Source organism: Scyliorhinus torazame, chromosome 1, assembly GCF_047496885.1.
Source record: "Scyliorhinus torazame isolate Kashiwa2021f chromosome 1, sScyTor2.1, whole genome shotgun sequence".
Taxonomy (NCBI): domain Eukaryota; kingdom Metazoa; phylum Chordata; class Chondrichthyes; order Carcharhiniformes; family Scyliorhinidae; genus Scyliorhinus; species Scyliorhinus torazame.
Genome location: NC_092707.1, coordinates 403,610,380 through 403,633,201, shown reverse-complemented (window position 1 = coordinate 403,633,201; position 22,822 = coordinate 403,610,380). Strand labels below are relative to the sequence as shown.

At 46.5% G+C, this 22,822-nt stretch overlaps 1 protein-coding gene across 5 annotated transcripts in view; it reads left to right on the top strand.

Annotated features, from left to right (window-relative positions):
- LOC140428040 (collagen alpha-1(XII) chain-like) overlaps positions 1–22,822 on the top strand; it is a 462,913-nt gene that overhangs the window by 68,452 nt on the left and 371,639 nt on the right. For 3 of the 5 annotated variants that reach the window (XM_072514040.1, XM_072514030.1, XM_072514048.1), the window contains exon 3: positions 6,536–6,652. The exons of the other annotated variants lie outside the window; for them this stretch is intronic. In XM_072514040.1, the coding sequence (XP_072370141.1) occupies positions 6,536–6,652 (117 nt within the window). The remainder of the gene's footprint in view (positions 1–6,535; positions 6,653–22,822) is intronic. 5 annotated transcript variants of the gene reach the window in all.

The following is a 22,822-nucleotide window of genomic DNA, read 5'->3' as shown; positions in this document are numbered from 1 at the left end:
GTCCTCCTGGTGGTGGAGTGTAGATAAATCCCGGGTTCAATCTAACTTTCTCTCAGAAGATTTAATGAAAAGCTGATTCTTAACAATTTATCAATCTTCTATTATTGTACTGCTTATCTATTTGATTTTGCTGTGTTCTTATGTTAATTTGATTATTCTTAACAGGTTGTCTGAAAATCCACAATAACAATAGTAACACGTTTATTTATTTATATTGTTGCATTAATAACTGCCATTTGACTGATCACTTGAAAACATTGAGGATAGTTTGATGGAAGATCAATCACCTCATGGATTCAGCTCATTTATACTTTCTATTCTACAGTGATATACTAATAACTTTCTTTAAAATATGATTTAGTAATTATGCTTTCATTTATCTTTCTTTTCCTACCATATGGATAGCAGGAGCAAAACCTGTCGACCCACTGTACAAGCCAAGACCGCCGGTAGTCAATTGATTTGTTTACCTTGATACTTCCTTGCAAAGTTACTTGAAACGCAGACCAAAAAGAATCTTTCCACAGTGTTTGCAATGTCGCTAACACACACAAACATACAGCAAGAGGAATGTTTTGCTCCCATGTTCCATTTAATATTTCCGATACAATGTTGACCCGTTTTGTTTTTCTCAATCACACTTTATTTTAAACCAACATGAAAAATGCAATATTTATATAAGATGTTACTTCATAAATAAATGACTCAGTATAAGGCTAGATTGCATGCTTCAGAAAATGACATGAATTTGGAAAGCTTTCTGTGGAAGTGGTAATTTGATACATTGTGTACCAGATTGGGCAGAAATAATCTGTCAGTCTATTTTGATTGGTGGTGTTTGTATAGAACCACAGTTAACAGTTTCCAAACCAAAAGGCTAAAAAAAAAATCATCAGTGGTTTCAGATTAGCCTGATAAGGAGTGCAGATTGACTGTCAATCTTGATGTGTTGTATTCAGCCAAAACTATCGGATTTAAGAGCAGATTGGATAAATTCCAGTCGAGTATGCCTATCCTCCCTCACTGCAACTAATGACCTTAAAAGGAGAGACGCACCTCCTTTAAAGCCACTGCTTAAATGGACAATTACTGCACTCACGATGCTCACTTGTACTCCTAGCAGCGACTTCATCAAAATGATGTAAATAGAGCTTAGTTTAATTAATTTTGAAAAGACCGACCTTCCCTTGCTTTTGTCAATGCAAAACAAGATAACACTTTATCCAAAATCTTCATGACTCACCATTGATAAAGAAATCAAAGAAATTTATATAACAGTACTGCAGTGCAGTGACTGACAAACAGGCAGTCCCTCGAGGTCCAGGATGGCATTGCTTCCGGACTAAAAAGGAGTTCTCGGAGGACTGAGAAGTCCAATGTGTGTCCTCCAGTCTCTGTCACAGTCTCTGTTGGGGCAGACGGTGGTTGGAGGAGCAGGTGGGAGGGGTTGCGAAATTCCCACCCTCTCCTTTTTCTGTCAATGCCCCCCCCCCCCCACACTCATTTTCTAATCAGCAAAATACTGCAGAAGCTGGAATCTGAAACAAGAACAGAGGACCCTGGAAAAACCCAGAAGGTCTGGCAGCATCTATCAGGAGAGAAACAGAGTTAACGTTTAGAGTCTTTTGGCTCGTCCTCAGAACTGAAGAGAGAAAATGTAGAAACTACAACAAAAGTATTAAGTTTAAGAACAAACGGCAGGTGGCCTGGTGTGAGAAGGGAGGAGGACTAAAGTATGGAAAACTACAAGAAGAAAGGGGAGGGGGTTTTAAATGGAGGAGAAAGGGCAATAACTAAAGATAACTAAAGAACTATCCAATTCGTCCCACTATCCTATTCTATTCCCATAGCCTTGCGATTTTTCCCCATTACATGTCTATCTAATTCCCGTTTGAAAGTTACTATTGAATCTGTGTCCACAGGGCTGCATGGTGGCGCAGTGGGTTAGCCCTGCTGCCTCACGGCGCTGAGGTCCCAGGTTCGATCCTGGCTCTGGTTCACTGTCCGTGTGGAGTTTGCACATTCTCCCCGTGTTTGTGTGGGTTTCGCCCCCATAACCCAAAGATGTGCAGGCTAGGTGGATTGGCCACGCTAAATTGCCCCTTAATTGGAAAAAATGAATTGGGTACTCTAAAAAACATTTTTTTTTTAAGAATCTGCGTCCACCGCCCTTTTCAGGCAGTGCGTTCCAAACCTATCTGCCAGCTATCTTAATAAATCTGTGGCCTCCGGCTACCGACCTTCCCATCAGTCGAAACAGTGTAATCTTATTTACTAAATATGTCTTTCTCCCCGGAAAAGGAATTCATGAGGACATTAAATAAATAAATACCCCAGCGATCGCTTCAGGGCGGAGGTCATGACAGCAGAATGCATGAGATAGTGACAGGACGTGGAGGATTTCTCAACACTGGGAAAGTACATTGAACTGGTTCCAGCCCTTTAGTCGCATGGAATCACGCTGCTGTTTATCCTAAGCAGCGGGATGCGTTTAAATAGGTCACCGTTGTTTTGGAATTTAGCAGGGCTGTGCTGTTAAATCTGCTGTGTGTGTGTATGACATGAATTGCATTGCAGCATAACAAAGTGCAACTTTTGGATTTTCGAAGGAGGAACGGGTTTAGCTGCGGATCGTCCTCTGCTACCAGCCCTGGCAACATGAAGATGCGCCAAGTCCGCCACCGCAACCAGCTGCAAACTCTAAACAGTTTTGTTCCCAGGACGCGGAATGAAGATGTTCAGAGGTCGTCAGGCTGATGGACAAGGAGGAACAGCCAAGCGGTGCACGGGCACGGGGAGCCCCGCGGGCGCGCAGAGCAGGGCCTCGGGCACGCGCACCGGTCGCGGCACGCGCTTTCGCTGGGCCGCGCGCGCGCGTGAGGGGTTTTCATTCCGGGCCAGTCAGAAGGGAGGAAAAGTGTTGTGCTTCAGGACACATTTCCCAACAATTACAAAAGTATTCTGCAGCCTACCGGGATAGAATAGAATGACAACATTCACCTCCCAGCGAGACGAAGCCTTCCAGAGTCATTTCTTAAAGCAGAAAATGTATTCTTAAAAATAAAAAAATGACATTTTGTAGAATTATGTTGAAAATGATGGCTCGTCCCGTGCAGTCTAGAAGCTTAGACTGAATGGTCAGCAGAGTTTTAGCGTTTTAGAATTTAATTGGTATTTAGCGGGGATGCTGACCTTCTTTAAAGCAGTGGGGTCTGTGTCAACGCGAAAAATCCTGTGAATGAGCTAGATCTTCACTGAGCCGCCAGGAATATTGGCGCTGGGCTTTTCCCGAATTCTACACTTTGAGGAGGGGGATGATTGTAACGATGAATGATAAGTGACTGTGTTCCAGTGAATGGCGAAAGAATATGTTTTTCACACACACGAATGACTTATTCGCCAATAACTCAAATGTTCGGATTTTCTCTTGATTCCCAGCGATATCCCACACACAGAGAGGTAGGGGGAGTGTAGCATCCGACTTCGGGTTTGCTTTTCTTAAACCCATCACCTCCTTTTATGTTTGGGAGGAGGGGGGGGGGGGGGGGGTTGCGGGGGCGCTGATGTTGTGCGATTTTAACCAGCTTAACGTTTCCGTCGGATTTTCCACCGTCACCGGGAATTTCGAGTGACCATCGGCGAGATTCAGAGTGACTGGGGCTGGCGGCCTCCCCCCACCCCCCTTTCCCCACTCCCGGGGGTCACTGACAGGAGTCAGTGAAAGTCTGGACGCACTGACTGACACTCATCCCTCCGACACATTTGCCCCAATTTAAAAAAAATACACTCTCAGGTTGGTAATGCTGCAATTTATTTCCACCTAACAATATTTTTAATGACGAAAGTTGCTATTATTTTAAAGATTAAGCGTCTGCTCAGCTCAGTTATGTCTACCTTTGCATTAAATTTGTCCTGAGCTGTAGATCTTGGCAACAAGAAGGATATTTTACAATGATATTCTATCCTCCTGGACACTAACATGAAGAAGGTTGGCAAATACAGTAAACTTGCCTCAGACATTAACAGTTACTTTGCTGTGCATGTGAGTTAGTGGTGTGTTCACAGCATGTTTAATCCACCCACCTGGCACTTCAAGACTGCATGGCCTTTTTAAAAAACAAAATAAATATTTATAAGGAAACAAACCCTTTAGAATTATTTTTGGTTGATTTCTTTATTTGTAGCTACAGGCAACCACAAGTTAAAATAAATATAAACTTACACCTTATACTGTAGTGCTCTTTGAATGGTAAACACTGCCCCCTTTCAGTGCATGCACACTCGCAAAAGGGAATATCATTATAAAATATGTGGAAAAGTCTTTTGTGTTCAAGCTTTCGTTTTGTGTGAGGGTGAAATACTGCCACCAATCTGCATGAGTGTGAGGCACTAATAAATGTGACCAATCAGTTATTAATCTCAGGTGTTACATCCATTTGTCTCCGAATGTTTATTTTTAATATGTCCTGAATTTTGTCACAGTGCTTCTGTGTGTATCGGGATTCCTGTATTTTGCGAGTGACGGGGAGGTCGGTGGGGAGGTTGGGGGTCTGAAACAGTTTCAGTATCTGTCGGGAGAAAGGATTGAAGTCACAAACTGGGAACAATTTAACCCCTTATCCTCCACTGGATTGGGACCGTGTCACCACGTCTACCCCGCCCCCCAAATTACTGTCCATTCAAATCTCACGGGAACAACATTGGCATGGAGTGAAATTTAGTAACAAAATTAAACCATTCAGCTCCCCCCCCCCCCCCCCCCCACTTCCCCCTTTCAATTGGATGGTGGTCGGCCTGTATCTGCACGCCAGCCAGCCCTCTCTGTCCTCCTGTAACAATTAATATCCTTGCCTGGAAAAACATGCCTCAGTTTTGAAATTTTCGATTCCCACCCCCATTCCCTGTTTCACCAGCTTTTGAGGGCTATAGTTCCAGATTTCCATTGAAGTGCTTCCTGGCATCACCTTTGAAGAGCCTCGCTCTAATGTTGTGCAAGCACCTCCGCCGCCCAGCAGAGGGATCTCCACCTGCTCTACAAAATCCTTAAACAATCAGGCGTTCCACTCGACCCTGCGGCCTACCCGCGCGGTAACTTAGGTTAACATGAGATGGGTGCTCCTTCGTGACATTTGCGAGTCCAGGGGAAAGGGTGACCATCATAAACACAGTGAAATACAGGCGGACTCTGATTACACTCCAGAAGCTCTCTTGTTCGCAGCACCCGCGTTGAGGTTCCCCGTGAATGTCTTGCAGTGTCTCTGGCTGTGAATTCGTGTGACTGAATATCAGTTTGTCTGTTCAAATGTTGTGAGTGTTTCAGCGACACCCAGCGAGACCTCTTGTCAAACACCAGCAAGGTGCTTTGACGATTGCCAGTGTGTGCCCTGGTTTACAAATTAACAGCATCTTCTTGAGATTTCCTTCAATACAGAAGCTTTTGCAAATTATCAGAAGATTGTGCAGTACTGGTTTGTGTGCGCGTATACATCTTTTTGTAAATAGACTAACTTCTTTATGTCTAGCTGGCGTTTAAACTCAGCGGGCCAGTCACCTTGGTCGCTTAACTATTTTTTAAAAACGAGTCAGCCACTATTTTGTGTTCATATTAAACAAGTAATCACAAATTTTCATCGTTCATGTTTTAGTTTGACACCAGACCTATAATGCTGCTAATAATTAAATATAATTATCAGTTGGCTAAAATGATAACCGATGTTCTATACAATCAATCATTCTAGTGAATAAGGACAACTCTCATCAACACTAAGTGTTGTAAAGTGTCATAAAAACCTTATACATTAAAAAAAATGTTTCAGTGAAGTAATTGACAGAAATCGGAATCAAATCGCTCTTAATTTGGTTATCAAATTAATATATTAATTATGTATGAAAAAGAAAGACAATTTACAATCAATTCTTGCGAGATTAGTGGAGATTTCATTGCAGTTTCTTACGACTAATTGGACATCTTGAATTTTCTAACTTCCAGGCAAGGTGCGAATTTTAAAATCTACTATTCTGGCGAGTAATTTGACAAGCTTTGTATTGAGTACAGCAAGCATGCAATCATCAAAACTTGCCCCGGATTGACTGTTCGCCTATTTGGGATATTGTATCTATGTTGTCGCTCTGCCTTAATTTGAGTGTGTTATTAATCGTTGTTTTATTTATTTTTTTGTTTCTTGCTGGCAACTCCTGAACTCCAGAAGATGCAAAACCCAATGTCTTGTGGCTCTCTCCGTGTGCTGTTTATATTTTATGTCAACATTAATTCGTGTTCACGTCGGCTTTTGACACTTGTGTTATATGGTCCTCTGTACCCGCCAACAATAGACATCAAACTCCGAATGCTTATTGTTGGAAACAAATTTATGCAAAGATGTAGGTTTCGAAACGCTTGTAGCTGCCGCCGACTCTGTTTTTTAAGCATGACAGTCTTTTCATAAAACAACATTTTCTGTTTTTTTGGCAATGCGGGGGTCCTGTCCGAGAGTGACTTCTCTTTTGTTTTGTCTTGACACTTGTCTCTCCGCAGTGGAGCCTCCTTCAAATCTGAAGTTTAAAATTTTAACTGAAAGTAGTGTTCAAATGACGTGGAGGCGCTCGCCCAGCAGGATACGGGGCTACAGGTTAACGTTGGCACCCCAGGCAGGTGAGTGAATGTTGCTGCAGCTGGCACTGAACATGAAGCTCATTGGATGAAGCTGCATTTGCAGCATTGTGTTTTTGGAGAGACCTGAGCCACAGATGGGTGACAAGCCCTTTTCAAGTAGCAGCTAGCCATCTCCCTCTTTCACAGTGACTGTCGAATCTGCTTCCACTACCCTTTCTGGCAGGATTCCAGATAGTAACAACTCTCTCATGTCTCCTATGGCTCTTTGGCCCATAGTCTTAAAATCCTGCCCTGGCAACAGATTAATATCACCTATTCCATCATCAGCCTTCATGATGTTTGAGCACCTCGATTATATTTTCCCCTTGACCCTCTCTGCTCCATGGAGAATATTCCCAGATTCTCCACATAACTGAAGTCCCCATGACTGTGTCCGCTCCCCACAAGACTGGGATCCCCTGAGTTGATTAAACTGCTTAAATGCAGGTATTATCTCATGATGTGGAGATGCCGGCGTTGGACTGGGGTGACCACAGTAAGAAGTCTTACCTGGTGTTGTAAGACTTCTTACGGTATTATCTCAGTAAGAAGTCTTACAACACCAGGTTGAAGTCCAACAGGTTTGTTTCGATGTCACTAGCGCTCCGAAAGCTAGTGACATCGAAACAAACCTGTTGGACTTTAACCTGGTGTTGTAAGACTTCTTACTGTGCCCACCATAGCCCACCGCCGGCATCCCCACATCATGGGCATTATCTCAGGCAGCTGAACGACTATTTCAAGAAAGCAGATTGAAGAGTATAATTCAAATGCACGAAACATCCATTTGCTATCATCAGTGACAGTAACCTGTGAAAGGGAAATATCAGCCGATGTCTCATATCACGTTAAATCACCGTATTTAAAAGGTGCAGTGGATTTGAATGTAAAAAATCACTACGCGTCGTCATATAAACACCGATAAATTGATAAACTGTGAATGTCAGATACTGGTTACATGTTTCTTTTTTAAAGCCTTGCTCAACTATTAATTCCCATATAATAACTTAATACAATTTTGCAAGGCAGATAATGTATTTGAGATGAGCACAAAGTATTGCTCAATGTTAGTTCAGGTTGAAGGATGTAGCCACAATTTCCTAAGTCACATTCACATCCACCAAGGTTTTTTCTTGTCAGCAGAGTCTCACATTTGGCCCTCGTATTAAATGTTCTATTTTTAAAAAAATAAAACGTATAAATTAGAAATCGTTACAATAAACCAGGTTCAAAGTGATTCAAGTTTATTCTAAATATCGGCCAGTTGATCTCCTCTGGGATTTCACACGGATAATGCAAACATTGGGACATAGAAACTGGTGATGGCTATTTCGGCCATCAAGCCTGTTTCACCATTGAATGAGGCCGTCGCTAATCTGTATCTTAACTCGGTGGGCCCATCTTTGCTCCAGGTCCTTTAAAACCTTTGTCCTGCAGAATTCTGTCAATCTCATCAAAACACTAATTGAGCTACAGCTACCTTTTGTGGAAGAGAGTTGCACATCTCTCATTCCATTTGAAGAAACACTTCTCAATTCCTCTCCTGAATGGCCTGGCTCTCATTTTAAGGTTCTTTTCTTGTCCTAGACGGTCACCACCCAATGGTAAAACTCCTTAAAACAAACTTCAATCAAATCACCTCTAACCTAAACACAAGCCTCGTTTATGTAATCGCTCCACATAATCTAACCCTTGACATCCTGGGCGAATTATGCTTCTTATCCAAAAGTTCAACTAATCAGGGGGCCCCAGCAAGATGAAAACCAGGTAGAAATAATTTTACGAATCTCCACGAGTTTGTCAGCGAGGCCAAAAATTGCTTGAAATGGGTACAGGTGCAATTTTTATTTCATGCAACAAACTGAGAGTGAATTTCTCTCAGGTTCATTGAGGGTCTGGGCACCAAGTTCAAACTGGATCGACCAGACTTGTTTATACTTTGACATTCAAAATGTGCTGGACAGATTGGAAGCTGCACTGCTGAAGCCATGTTTACACTTCAAACACGGAGCCTGAAATTTGTGTCTGAAACCCCAAATTTTCCAGTCTTGAAACTGCTGTTCAAATGCAACCACATAGGAAACAACTTGACAAATCCCCAAATGTGTTTGAAACTGGAGGGTTTTACATCTTGATCCACAAGCTTGGGAACGTTTAGTGAGTTGTCAGTCGTCAGTGGCGGCATTTTCCACTTGCAGCGCAGACTGAGCGGAAAAAAGTACCGAATGTATCATTCCATTTCTGATCCTCTAACAGGCATCACGGGAACCAGGGCTGCCGGTGTCTAGACTGGTTTTAGAAATGGGCGTCCTCTGGGAACTGCTTTCAACTTCATATCCTGCTCATTGCCATCGACGTGAAGTCTGTCATGTACTCAGGGACCTGCTTCTTTTCATTTCTGCTTTCCATGTGGTCTCTCCATTGTGAGCAGCGGGAGCAAAGTAATGGAATGTAGGCAAAATTCCATCATCTTTCTTCCTAATGCATATTCCTTACAGCACTGAGCTGCCGTGTTGGGGGTGGGGGGGGAGGGCGGCGAGGGTAGGTAATCATCTGTTCCAGATGTCACTTTTTCCATTCCATTTGCGAAAGGGCTGAAAAAGTCTTCAGCATGAAATATAGACATCTGCAGAAGAGTCAAAAAGATGAGAGAGCCTCATGTGGCTGTCAGTAACCCGTCGTATCTTAATGCCAGGCTTCACTTTGAACGTCCTATTTTTTGCTTGTCTCTCACTGTTGTGCTGAACAAAAGGGGGACAAGTTTGGAAGAGGCAGCGTGATTTGTTACTGAACTTGGAGATATTTGCTTTGTGTTTGACGTCTGCAATGCAAATAGCACACATCACTTGTGGACACTTGTTTACCGGTTGCGGCTATCGTTAAATTCATGGGAGTTAAGTAGTTCCTCCCTGGTCCGAGTTCATGGATTGTCGATATCTTTTGCTCCAAATCTTACTTTGAAGTATTATTTGAGGTTATCTTATCTATCCCATAAATCATTTTACAGATGTTGCTGAAACCTCCCTTTCGATGTTTCCCTGAAAAAGCTCGTGGTTCACTAATCCTCTCACATTCAATCCTCTTTGTCTTTATTTATAGTCTTTCTATCACATTTGTTTTTACCTGATTGAACCCAATGAGCGAGCACCAGCCTCATTGAACCTGAGTGCAATCTCTGTGAGTTTGAACTCTGCTGTCCTTTCAGCATATCTGACATTCGATGTTCCTTTAATGCTCCCCAAAATGCCCGAGACCCCTGCTATCCTGTACTGGCATGATGGGCCGAATGGTCTCTTGAATTTCTGGACGATCACTCATAGAAACACAGAAAATTAGAAAATAGCAGAAGAACAAGGCCATTCGGCCTTCGAGCCTGCTCCGCCATTCATTCTGGTCCTGCTGAATATTCCAACTCAATATCCTGATCCAGCCTCGCCATCCACTACCCAGATCCTTTGATCCACTTCACCCCAACAGCCATATTTAACTGCTTCTTGAAAACAAAGAACAATACAGCACAGGAACAGGCCCTTCGGCCCTCCAAGCCTGCACCGATCACAAGTCCTACCTAGCCCAACCGCCTGTATCCTTCCATACCCCTTCTGTTCACGTGTCTATCTATACAAGTCTTAAAGGTCGCTAATGTATCTGCCTCAACCACCTCACTTGGCAGTGCATTCCAGGCCACCATCACCCTCTGTGTAAAATACTTTCCCCACACATCTCCACTGCACCTTTCCTCCCCCCCCCCCCCACATCTCCACTGGACCTTTCCTTCCCCCCCCCCCCCCCCACATCTCCACTGAACCTTTCCTCCCCCCCCCCCCCCCCCCCCACACCTTCATCTTGAACTTGTGCCCCCTTGTAATTTTAAATTCCGACCTGGGAAAAAGACTCCAACTGTTCACCCATTATACCCCTCATAATCTTATAAACTTCTATCAGGTCGCCCCTCAGCCTCTGTCTCTCTCGAGAGAACAATCTCAGTTTATTCAATCTCTCCTCATAGCCAATACCCTCCATACCAGACACCATCCTGGTAAACCTTTCCTGTATTCTCTTCAAAGCCTTCTGGTAGTGCGGTGACCAGAATTGGACACAATATTCCAATTGTGGCTTAGCCAACGTTCTATATAACTGTAATATAATTTTTGAGCTTTTATACTAGATACTCCGTCCTATGAAGGCAAGTATGCCATATGCTTTCTTTAGCACCATTTCCACCTGTGCTGCCACTTTTAAGGGTCTGTGGACCTGCACACAAAGGTCCACAGACGGGTGAGACTACACCGAGTTCCCAACAGGTGAGACCACACGTGTCCCACGCCGTCTGGAACTCGGCCGGTCGGGGGCGGAGCATCAGGACGCGGGCCTCCGGCAATGTCATGAAATGAATGAATGAAATGAAATGAGGCCATCGATACGGCATGCAAGTACGCCGCTTTGGAGGTGGTGGAGCATCGCGAAAGCGGCGCCGTGCCAACTTCGGCGGAATTTGGGTTCCCCGGCCGTTCGCCAAACGCAATCTTGGCATCGACGACCAGAGAATCCAGCCCCCTATCTCTGAGAATCTTTTCCAACAATTGCACTGATGTCAAGCTCATTGGCCCATAAATACTGGATTATCCTTGCAACCCTTCTTAAATAACGGGACAACATTGGCTATACTCCAATCCTCTGGGATCTCACCTGTGGACAGCGAGGACACAAAGATTTCTGTTATAGGCCCAGAAATTTCATCTCTCATCTCCCTCAGTAGTCTGGGATAGATGCCATCTGGCCCTGGGGGTTTGTCTACCTTAATGCTTTTTAACACAGCCAGTACTTACTCCCTCATAACAATGACCTGTTCTGAAATGTTTACACATCCCTCTGAGACACCACCAATCAACGTGATCCTCTCCTTTCTGAATACCAATGCAAAATACTCATTAAGGACCTCACCTACTTCCTCTGGTTCTGCACATAATTTCCCTCCTTTATCTATGAGTGGACCAACTCTTTCTCTCGCTACCCTCTTGTTCCTAATATACATAAAAATGCCTTGGATTCTCCTTAATCCTGTCTGCCAAGGGCAATTCGTGACCCCTTTTTGACCTCCTAACTCCCTGCTTGAGCTCTTTTCTACATTCCTTGTATTCCTCAAGTACTTCATCAGTTTTTATCATAAAACTTACAGTGCAGAAGGAGGCCATTCAGCCCATCGAGTCTGCACCGGCTCTTGGAAAGAGCACCCTACCCAAGGTCAACACCTCCACCCTATCCCCATAACCCAGTAAACCCACCCAACACTAAGGGCAATTTTGGACACTAAGGGCAATTTATCATGGCCAATCCGCCTAACCTGCACATCTTTGGACTGTGGGAGGAAACCGGAGAACCCGGAGGAAACCCACGCACACATGGGGTTGCCTGTACCTTACGTATGCATCTTTTTGCTGCGCAATTTCCCTGGTCATCAATGGTTCCTGAATCCTGCCTTTCCTGTCTTTCCTTTTCATTGGCACATGCCTGTCCTGCACTCCCATCAACTGCTCCTTAAAAGACTCCCACATGCCAAATGTGGATTTACCCTCAAAAAGCCTCTCCAAACAACAGCCTCCAAATCCTGCCTAATCTGGTTGTAGTTAGCCTTGCCCCAATTTAGAACCTTATCCCTAGGACAACACTTGTCCTTTTCTGTGAGTATCCGAATGCCTACGGAATCATGGTCACTGTCTGCCACATGTTCTCTCACTGCAATTGTGATGACCTGGCTGGGATCATTTCCTAGTACTAAGTCCAATATAGCCCCCTCTCTAGTCGGACTATCCACATATTATTCCAAAAAGCCTTTTTGGACACACTTAACAAATTCCTCACCATCCAGACCCCTAGCCCTAAGGGATTTAATAATAATATTATAATAATCGCTTATTGTCACAAGTAGGCTTCAATGAAGTTACTGTGAAAAGCCCCTGTGAAAACCAGCACACTAGGCTAAATAGCTGGCTTGTAATGCAGAACAAGGCTGCAGCGCGGGTTCAATTACCGTGCCGGCCTCCCCGAACAGGCGCCAGAATGTGGCAACTAGGGGCTTTTCACAGTAACTTCATTGAAGCCTACTTTTGACAATAAGCGATTATTAGTCAATATGAGGAAAATTAAAGTCTCCCACTACAACAACGGTATTATTTCTACATCTATCCAGAATCTGCTTACATATCTGTTCTTCAACATCCTGCGGGTTGTTGGGAAGTCTGTAGTACACCCCCATCATAGTGACTGCCCCCTTCCTGTTTCTGAGTTCTACCAGTGCTTCGTTACTTGATTCTTCAATGGTGTCCTCCCTCTGTACAGCTGTAATATGTTCTATAACCAATATTGCAACTCCCCACCTCTTTTTACCTTCCTCCCTGTCTCACCTAAAACACCTATATCCTGGAATATTTAGCTGCCAGTCCTGTCCCTTTTTAAACCAAGTCTCCGTTACAGCAACCATATCCAAGTTCCATGCGTGAATCAAGCTTTAAGTTCATCTGTCATACCTGTTATACTCCGTGCATTGAAGCAGATACACTCCAGACCTCCAGGCCCACTGAGTTCGACCTCCCTCAGCTTGCCCTTCCTCTTAGCCAGCCTGACCCTCGTGCCATGCTCATCCCCAGTCTCTATGCTTGCTGGCTTACTGTTCTGATTCCCACCCCCTACCAAATTAGTTTAAACCCACCCGAACCATACCAGCAAACCTCCCAGCCAAGAATTTGGTGCCCCTCCATTTCAGGTGTAACCCGTCCTTCTTGTACAGGCTCCACCTTCCCTGGAAGACATCCCAGTGATCCAAAAACATGCAGTGTTTGGGTCTCAACTGCTTTCTGTGGTAATGAATTCCACAGGCTGACTAATCTCTGGGTTAAGAAATTTCTCCTCATCTCAGTCCCCTTATCCTCAGAGTGTGACTCCTGGTTTTGTACACCCCCCACCATCAAGAACATCCTTCTTGTAAGTACCCTGTCTAGTCCTGTTAGAATTTTATAGTTTTCTGTGAGATTCCTCCCCTCATTCTTCTGAACTCCAGTGAATGCAATCCTTTTTTTAAAAAAATATATTTTATTAAAGTTTTCAAACACAATTCTTCCCCCTTACAAATCAACAAAAACGGTAACATGATAACTGATATATAACATTGTTTAAATAATATAGTAAACTAACCAAATAACACAAAATAATGCTCCCCCCCGCCCCCTCACCCCATCTAGAACACAAACAATTTACCCCCCCCCCTTCCCCCCTCCCCCCCCCCCCCCCCCGTCTCCTGGGCTGCTGCTGCTGGCTATCTATTTTCCCCCTAACGTTCCGCTAGATAGTCGAGGAACGGTTTCCACCGCCTAGTGAACCCTTGAGCCGATCCTCTCAGCGCAAACTTCATCCGCTCCAGTTTTATGAACCCCGCCATATCGTTTATCCAGGCCTCCATGCCGGGGGGTTTCGCTTCTTTCCACATGAGTAAAATCCTACGCCGGGCTACTCGGGACGCAAAGGCCACAATATCGGCCTCTTTCGCCTCCTGCACTCCCGGCTCATCCGCTACCCCAAATATAGCTAACCCCCAGCTTGGCTTGACCCGGACCTTCACCACCATAAGACCATAAGACATAGGAGTGGAAGTAAGGCCATTCGGCCCATCGAGTCCACGCCACCATTCAATCATGGCTGATTTCAACTCCATCTACCCGCTCTCTCTCCATAGCCCTTAATTCCTCGAGAAATCAAGAATTTATCAACTTCTGTCTTAAAGACACTCAACGTCCCGGCCTCCACCGTCCTCAGTGGTAATGAATTCCACAAACCCACCACTCTTTGACTGAAGAAATTTCTCCTCATCTCTGTTCTAAAGTGACTCCCTTTTATTCTAAGGCTGTGCCCCCGGGTCCTAGTCTCCCCTGCTAATGGAAACAATTTCCCTACGTCCACCCTATCTAAGCCATTCATTATCTTGTAAGTTTCTATTAGATCTCCCCTCAACCTCCTAAACTCCAATGAATACAATCCCAGGATCCTCAGACGTTCATCGTATGTTAGGCCTACCATTCCTGGGATCATCCGTGTGAATCTCCGCTGGACCCGCTCCAGTGCCAGTATGTCCTTCCTGAGGTGTGGGGCCCAAAATTGCTCACAGTATTCTAAATGGGGCCTAACTAATGCTTTATAAAGCTTCAGATGTACATCCCTGCTTTTATACTCCAAACCTCTTGAGATAAATGACAACATTGCATTTGCTTTCTTAATTACGGACTCAACCTGCAAGTTTACCTTTAGAGAATACTTTGCACTTCAGCATTATGAATTTTGTCACCGTTTAGAAAATAGTCCATACCTCTATTCTTTTTTCCAAAGTGCAAGAACTCGCACTTGCCCACGTTGAATTTCATCAGCCATTTCTTGGACCACTCTCCTAAACTGTCTAAATCTTTCTGCAGCCTCCCCACCTCCTCCATACTACCTGCCCCTCCACCTATCTTTGTATCATCGGCAAACTTAGCCAGAATGCCCCCAGTCCCGTCATCTAGATCGTTAATATATAAAGAGAACAGCTGTGGCCCCAACACTGAACCCTGCGGGACACCACTCGTCACCGGTTGCCATTCCGAAAAAGAACCTTTTATCCCCACTCTCTGCCTTCTGCCTGACAGCTAATCGTCAATCCATGTTAGTGCCTTGCCTTAAATACCATGGGCCCTGATTTTACTCAGCAGTCTCCCGTGAGGCACCTCATCAAAGGTCTTTTGGAAGTCAAGATAGATAACATCCATTGGCTCTCCTTGGTCTAACCTATTTGTTATCTCTTCAAAGAACTCTAACAGGTTTGTCAGGCATGACCTCCCCTTACTAAATCCATGTTGACTTGTCCTAATCCGAACCTGCACTTCCAAGAATTTAGAATCTCATCCTTAACAATGGATTCTAGAATCTTGCCAACAACCAAGGTTAGGCTAATTGGCCTATAATTTTCCATCTTTTTCCTTGTTCCCTTCTTGAACAGGGGGGTTACAACAGCGATTTTCCAATCCTCTGGGACTTTCCCTGACTCCAGTGACTTTTGAAAGATCATAACTAACGGCTCCACTATTTCTTCAGCTATCTCCTTTAGAACTCTAGGATGTAGCACATCTGGGCCCGGAGATTTATCAATTTTTAGACCTCTTAGTTTCTCTAGCACTTTCTCCTTTGTGATGGCTACCATATTCAATTCTGCCCCCTGACTCTCCGGAATTGTTGGGATATTACTCATGTCTTCTACTGTGAAGACTGACGCAAAACACTTATTTAGTTCCTCAGCTATTTCCTTGTCTCCCATCACTAGATTACCAGCGTCACTTTGGAGTGGCCCAATGTCTACTTTTGCCTCCCGTTTGTTTTCAATGTATTTAAATAAACTTTTACTATCATTCCTAATGTTACTGGCTAGCTTACCTTCATAATTGATCCTCTCTTTCCTTATTTCTCTCTTTGTTATCCTCTGTTTGTTTTTGTAGCCTTCCCAATCTTCTGACTTCCCACTACTCTTTGCCACATTATAGGCTTTCTCTTTTGCTTTGATGCATTCCCTAACTTCCTTTGTCAGCCATGGCTTCCTAATCCCCCCTCTGATAACCTTTCTTTTCTTTGGGATGAACCTCTGTACTGTGTCCTCAATTACTCCCAGAAACTCCTGCCATTGCTGTTCTACTGTCTTTCCCACTAGGCTCTGCTCCCAGTCGATTTCGTCAGTTCCTCCCTCATGCCCCTGTAGTTACCTTTCTTTAACTGTCACACCTTTACATCTGATTCTACCTTCTTTCTTTCAAATTGGAGATTGAATTCTACCATATTATGATCACTGCCTCCTAAGTGTTCCCTTACTTTAAGATCTTTCATCAAGTCTGGTTCATTACATAACATTAAATCCAGAATGGCCTGTTCCCTCGTGGGCTCCATCACAAGCTGTTCCAAAAAGCCCTCCTGTAAACATTCAATGAATTCCCTTTCCTTGGGTCCACTGGCAGCATTATTTACCCAGTCCACCTCCATATTGAAGTCTCCCATGATCACTGTGACCTTGCCTTTCTGACATGCGCTTTCTATTTCGTGGTGCATTTTGTGCCCCTGGTCCTGACCACTGTTAGGAGGCCTGTACATAACTCCCATTATGTTTTTTTTGCCTTTGTGGTTCCTCAACTCCTCAACCACCTTCGAGATCACTCCCACCACTCCCCTCCAATACCCCTCCAGTGCCGGACACGACCAAACCATATGTGTGTGGTTCGCCGGGCTTCCCCCGCACCTCCCGCATTTGTCCTCCACTCCGAAGAACCTGTTCAACCTCGCTCCCGTTATGTGTGCTCTATGTAGCACCTTAAATTGGACCAGGCTAAGCCTGGCACACGAGGAAGAGGAATTTACCCTACTTAGGGCATCAGCCCACAAAACCTCCTCAAACTTCTCCCCGAGCTCTTCTTCCCATTTTCCCTTCAGTTCTTCTACCAGCTCCTCCCCCTCTTCTCTCATCTCCCGGTATATTTCGGACACTTTGCCCTCCCCGATCCACACCCCCGAAAGCACCCTGTCCTGGATCCCTTGTGTAGGGAGCAGCGGAAATTCCCTCACCTGTTGTCTCGTGAATGCTCTCACCTGCATATACCTAAAGATATTCCCCAGGGGCAGCTCATACTTTTCCTCTTGCGCTCCCAAGCTCGCAAACGTCCCATCTATCAATAAGTCTCCCACTCTCCTAATTCCTGCCCGGTACCAGCTCTGGAACCCTCCGTCCAACCTCCCTGGGGCAAACCTATGGTTGTTCCTGATCGGGGACCACACCGAGGCTCCCAACACACCCCTCTGTCGCCTCCATTGCCCCCAGATACTTAATGTTGCCACCACCAGTGGGTTCGTGGTAAACTTTTTCGGGGAGAGCGGTAGTGGCGCCGTCACCAGCGCTTTTAAGCTCGTTCCTTTGCAGGACGCCATCTCCAGCCTTTTCCACGCCGCCCTCTCCCCCTCTATCATCCACTTACGAATCATCGCCACGTTGGCGGCCCAGTAGTAGTCGCCCAAATTCGGCAACGCCAGTCCCCCTCTGTCTCTGCTACGTTGCAGGAACCCCCTCCTTACCCTCGGGGCCTTCCCTGCCCACACGAAGCTCATGATGCTCCTATCTATTTTTTTGAAAAAGGCCTTAGTGATCAATATAGGGAGACATTGGAACACAAATAGGAACCTCGGGAGGACCATCATCTTAATCGCCTGCACTCTGCCCGCCAGTGACAGCGGCTGCATATCCCACCTTTTGAAATCCTCTTCCATTTGTTCCACCAGCCGAGTCAGATTGAGTCTGTGTAAGGTTCCCCAGCTCCTGGCTATCTGAATCCCCAGGTATCGGAAGTTTCTTTCCACTCTCCTTAGCGGCAGGCCATCTATCCCTCTACTCTGGTCCCCAGGGTGTATCACGAAAAGCTCACTCATTCCCATGTTAAGCCTATATCCCAAGAAATCTCCAAACTCCCTCAATATCTGCATGACCTCTGTCATCCCCCCCACTGGATCCGCCACATACAGCAGTAGGTCATCCGCGTAGAGTGACACTCGGTGTTCCTCTCCCCCTCTAACCACCCCTCTCCATTTCCTGGAGTCTCTCAGCGCTATGGCCAGTGGTTCAATTGCCAGCGCGAACAGTAATGGGGACAGCGGGCATCCCTGTCTTGTTCCCCTATGTAGTCGAAAATACTCCGACCTTTGCCGGTTTGTGACTACACTTGCCATTGGGGCCCCATAGAGGAGTTTAACCCAGCTGACAAACCCCTCCCCGAACCCGAACCTCCTCAGCACCTCCCATAGATACTCCCACTCTACCCTATCAAATGCCTTCTCTGTATCCATTGCCACCACTATCTCTGCCTCCCCCTCTACTGGGGGCATCATTATCACCCCCAATAGCCGTCGCACGTTGACATTCAATTGTCTCCCCTTTACGAACCCTGTCTGATCTTCGTGCACCACCCCCGGGACACTATCCTCTATCCTCATTGCCAGCACTTTTGCCAGCAACTTGGCGTCCACATTTAGGAGTGAGATAGGCCTATAAGACCCGCATTGCAGCAGGTCTTTATCTCGCTTCAAGATTAGTGATATCGTCGCCGCTGACATTGTCGGGGCTAGGGTCCCCCCTTCTCTGGCCTCGTTAAAGGTTCTTACCAGCAGCGGGGCCAACAAGTCCACATATTTTCTATACAATTCCACCGGGAACCCGTCAGGTCCCGGGGCCTTCCTTGCCTGCATGTTCCCCAGCCCTTTGGTCACCTCGACCACCCCAATTGGCGCCCCCAGGCCTGCCACCTCCTCCTCCTCCACCCTCGGGAACCTTAGTTGGTCCAGAAACTGCTGCATCCCCTCTTTTCCCTCCGGGGGTTGGGACCTATATAACCTCTCATAAAAGATCTTAAACACCTCATTTATCTTCCCTGCTCTCCGCACCGTGGTTCCCGTTTCATCCCTAACTCCCCCTATTTCCCTCGCCGCTGTCCTCTTTCGAAGCTGGTGGGCCAACAGGCGACTTGTCTTTTCCCCATATTCATATCTCATCCCCTGTGCCTTCCTCCACTGTGCCTCTGCCCTCCCTGTGGTCAGCAGGTCGAACTCCGTCTGGAGTCCTCGCCTCTCCCTGTATAGTCCTTCGTCCGGGGCCTCCGCATATTTTCTACTCACACTCAAAATCTCCCCCAGTAATCTTTCCCTTTCTTTGGCCTCTGTTTTCCCCTTGTGAGCCCTGATGGAGATCAACTCTCCCCTGACCACCGCCTTCAGCGCTTCCCATACTACCCCCACTCGGACCTCCCCATCATCGTTGGCCTCCAGGTACCTTTCGATACATCCCCGCACTCTTCCGCAGACTCCCTCATCCGCCAATAATCCCATATCCAGTCGCCAGAGTGGACGCTGCTCCCTCTCCCCTCCTAGTTCCAGATCCACCCAATGTGGGGCGTGGTCTGAAACAGCTATGGCCGAGTACTCAGTTCCTTCCACCCTCAAAATCAGTGACCTTCCCAAAACGAAGAAATCTATCCGGGAGTATACCTTATGGACATGGGAGAAAAAGGAGAACTCTTTGGCCAGTGGCCTAGCAAATCTCCACTGATCCACTCCCCCCATTTGGTCCATAAACCCCCTAAGCACCTTGGCCGCTGCCGGCCTTCTTCCGGTCCTGGATCTAGATCTATCTAGCACGGTGTTAAAGTCCCCCCCCATTACCAGGTTTCCCACCTCCAGGTCCGGGATGCGTCCCAGCATCCGCTTCATAAATCCCGCATCATCCCAGTTCGGGGCATATATTTTGACCAGCACGACCTCCATTCCCTGCAGTCTGCCACTCACCATCACATATCTGCCCCCGCTGTCCGCTACAATGTTCCTAGCCTCGAACGACACCCGTTTCCCCACCAATATGACCACCCCTCTATTCTTTGCGTCCAGCCCGGAGTGGAACACCTGTCCCACCCACCCTTTCCTTAACCTAACCTGGTCCGCCACCTTCAGATGCGTCTCTTGAAGCATGGCCACGTCTGCCTTCAGTCCCTTTAAGTGCGCGAGCACTCGGGCCCTTTTAATCGGCCCATTTAGGCCTCTCACGTTCCACGTGATCAGCCGGACTGTTGACTAGCCATCACCCTCTCTGGGCCAGTCCCACTTCCCGGTTCCGCACACCCACCCGTCCCCCAGGGGGCACATTCCCGCCCCGACCACCTTTTCTCTTACCAACTCCCTTTCGATCTCCGCAGCAGCAACCCAGTTGTCCCCCCCCCCCGCCCCCCCCCCCCCCCGCTAGATCCCCATCTAGCATGGTTACTCCTCCATATTGCTTCCGAAAGTCAGCTGACTTCAACTGACCCCGGCTTCTCCCGCTCTCTCCTTGACCCCCCCCGTGTGAGGAACTCCCATCCTCCTTGCGCCTATCTTCCCGCCATCATCTCTCTGACGTGGGAAAAAGAAAAAGAAACCCCGCGGTCTCTAGAACCATCCCGCCCCTCATGGCGCAGCTCCCCCTACCGCCGCATTCCCATTCCCCATCCCCCGCCTGTGTCTCTTCTTCCCCCCCCCACCGGCGCCCACATTTCTCAGAGTCCCTCCCTCCCCAATTTACATCTCTATATACATCAGCATTGTCGTTTCCCCTCCAACATCAGTCCCTCAGTTCTGGTCCAGTTTCTCGTTTTGAATGAAGGTCCATGCTTCTTCCGCCGTTTCGAAATAGTAATGTCTATCCTGGTGCGTGACCCACAATCGCGCCGGCTGCAACATCCCGAACTTCACTTTCTTCTTGTGCAGCACCTCCTTGGCTCGATTGAAACTTGCCCTCCTTCTCGCCACCTCCGCACTCCAATCCTGATACACTCGTATCACCGCATTCTCCCATCTACTACTTCGTACCTTCTTGGCCCATCTCAGAACCACCTCTCTGTCATTGAAGCGGTGAAATCGCACGATCATCGCCCTAGGTGGTTCTCCAGCCTTTGGTCTCCTCGCAGGGACCCGGTGGGCCCCTTCCACTTACGAGGGGCCCGAGGGGGCCTCAGCTCCCATTAGCGAGCGTAGCATCGTGCTCACGTAAGCCCCGCCATCAGCTCCTTCCACTCCATCGGGGAGACCCAGGATCCGGAGGTTCTTTCTCCGTGATCTGTTTTCCAGGACTTCAATCCTTTTGATGCACTTCTTATGGAGCGCCTCGTGCATCTGCATTTTGACCGCTAGGCCCAGGATCTCGTCCTCGTTGTCCGTTACCTTCTGCTCCACCACACGGAGCTCTATCTCCTGGGCCTTTTGTGTCTCTTTAAGCCCCTCGATTGCCTGTAGCATCGGGGCCAGCACCTCCTTTTTTAACAGCTCCACACACCGTCTTAGAAACTCATCCTGGTCCGGTCCCCATGTCGCCTGGGCTCCCTCTGCCGCCATCTTGCTCCTTTCTTCCTTCTGCCGCTGCCCTCGAGGATTCTCCGAGATCTGGCCACCGTCGCCGATATTTTTCTTTTCCGCTGGGGGCGACTCCCTGTTGCCTCACCCCACACCGTGTTTCGTCCCGAAAAAATTTCCCGTTGGGGCTCTTAAAAGAGCCCGAAGGTCCGTTCGAGCTGGAGCCGCCGAAACGTGCGGCTTAGCTGGTCATCGCCGCAACCGGAAGTCCCGTGAATGCAATCCTAACCAACTCAATCTCTCCTCATCTGTCAGTCCTGCCATCCCAGGAATCAGTCTGGTAAACTTTCACTGCACCCCCTCGAGAGGAAGAACATCCATCCTCAGATAGGACAGCAAGGTGCCTTGCTAAGATCCCCATTGGTAATTGATATCTATTTATTTAATGCACCTTCATTAACCAATATTTATTCTTCACATTTGTCACAACTATGTCTCATTCACTGCTTGTCTCCTCAATTGCAACCTTGACCAACATCCTTCTACGAACCTTTAGGTGCATCTGCTGCCTCTGTATATTTCTCTGTTTTGGTATTGCCAGCACATTTGAGAACAGTACATTTGTGTTCAGAATCCAGATAATTTGTAGATGGGAAATATTGAGCCCAAAGCAAAGGCATCAACTCAGCACCTCTTCTAACCTGACATACCCCAACATATACTTTCATTAACTGTATTCAGACCAGTCATCCCTGGCCCTCTTCTGGGCTGGATTCCTGAAGCTTTTCAGTTTGCGAAAAAAAAATCTTTCATAGATAGCTTTGCTGAAAACTTTATGAATGTTCAAATACAATAAAGAGCCCTTTTTCTAAAAAGGCAAAGAAGGTTGTATTTTCCATTTCTAAGCCCATATTGGCTGTCGTATCAGATTAATCCTGTATAAATATGCAGATTCTACCCTTAGAATGCATTCTGGTTTACTATCTGTCTAAACTGCCTGTCGATGCGTTGATTAGATTCATCATCACCTTAAACATAGGCATTGCTTTTAACTGACTGCAGTTCTAGAGGATCTGCAATGGCCAATGAGCCCTTCATGCTGATTACCAGAGCCTTTGCAAATCTTCCCTACAGTCCTACGGCCACCTTTAAAAAAATGGTTACCTGGCTCAAGGAATTTGTTAGTCTCGAGTTCCTTTAGACTTCCAAGTGCCTCTACCACTCTTACTCAGGACATGCATGAGCTAATTG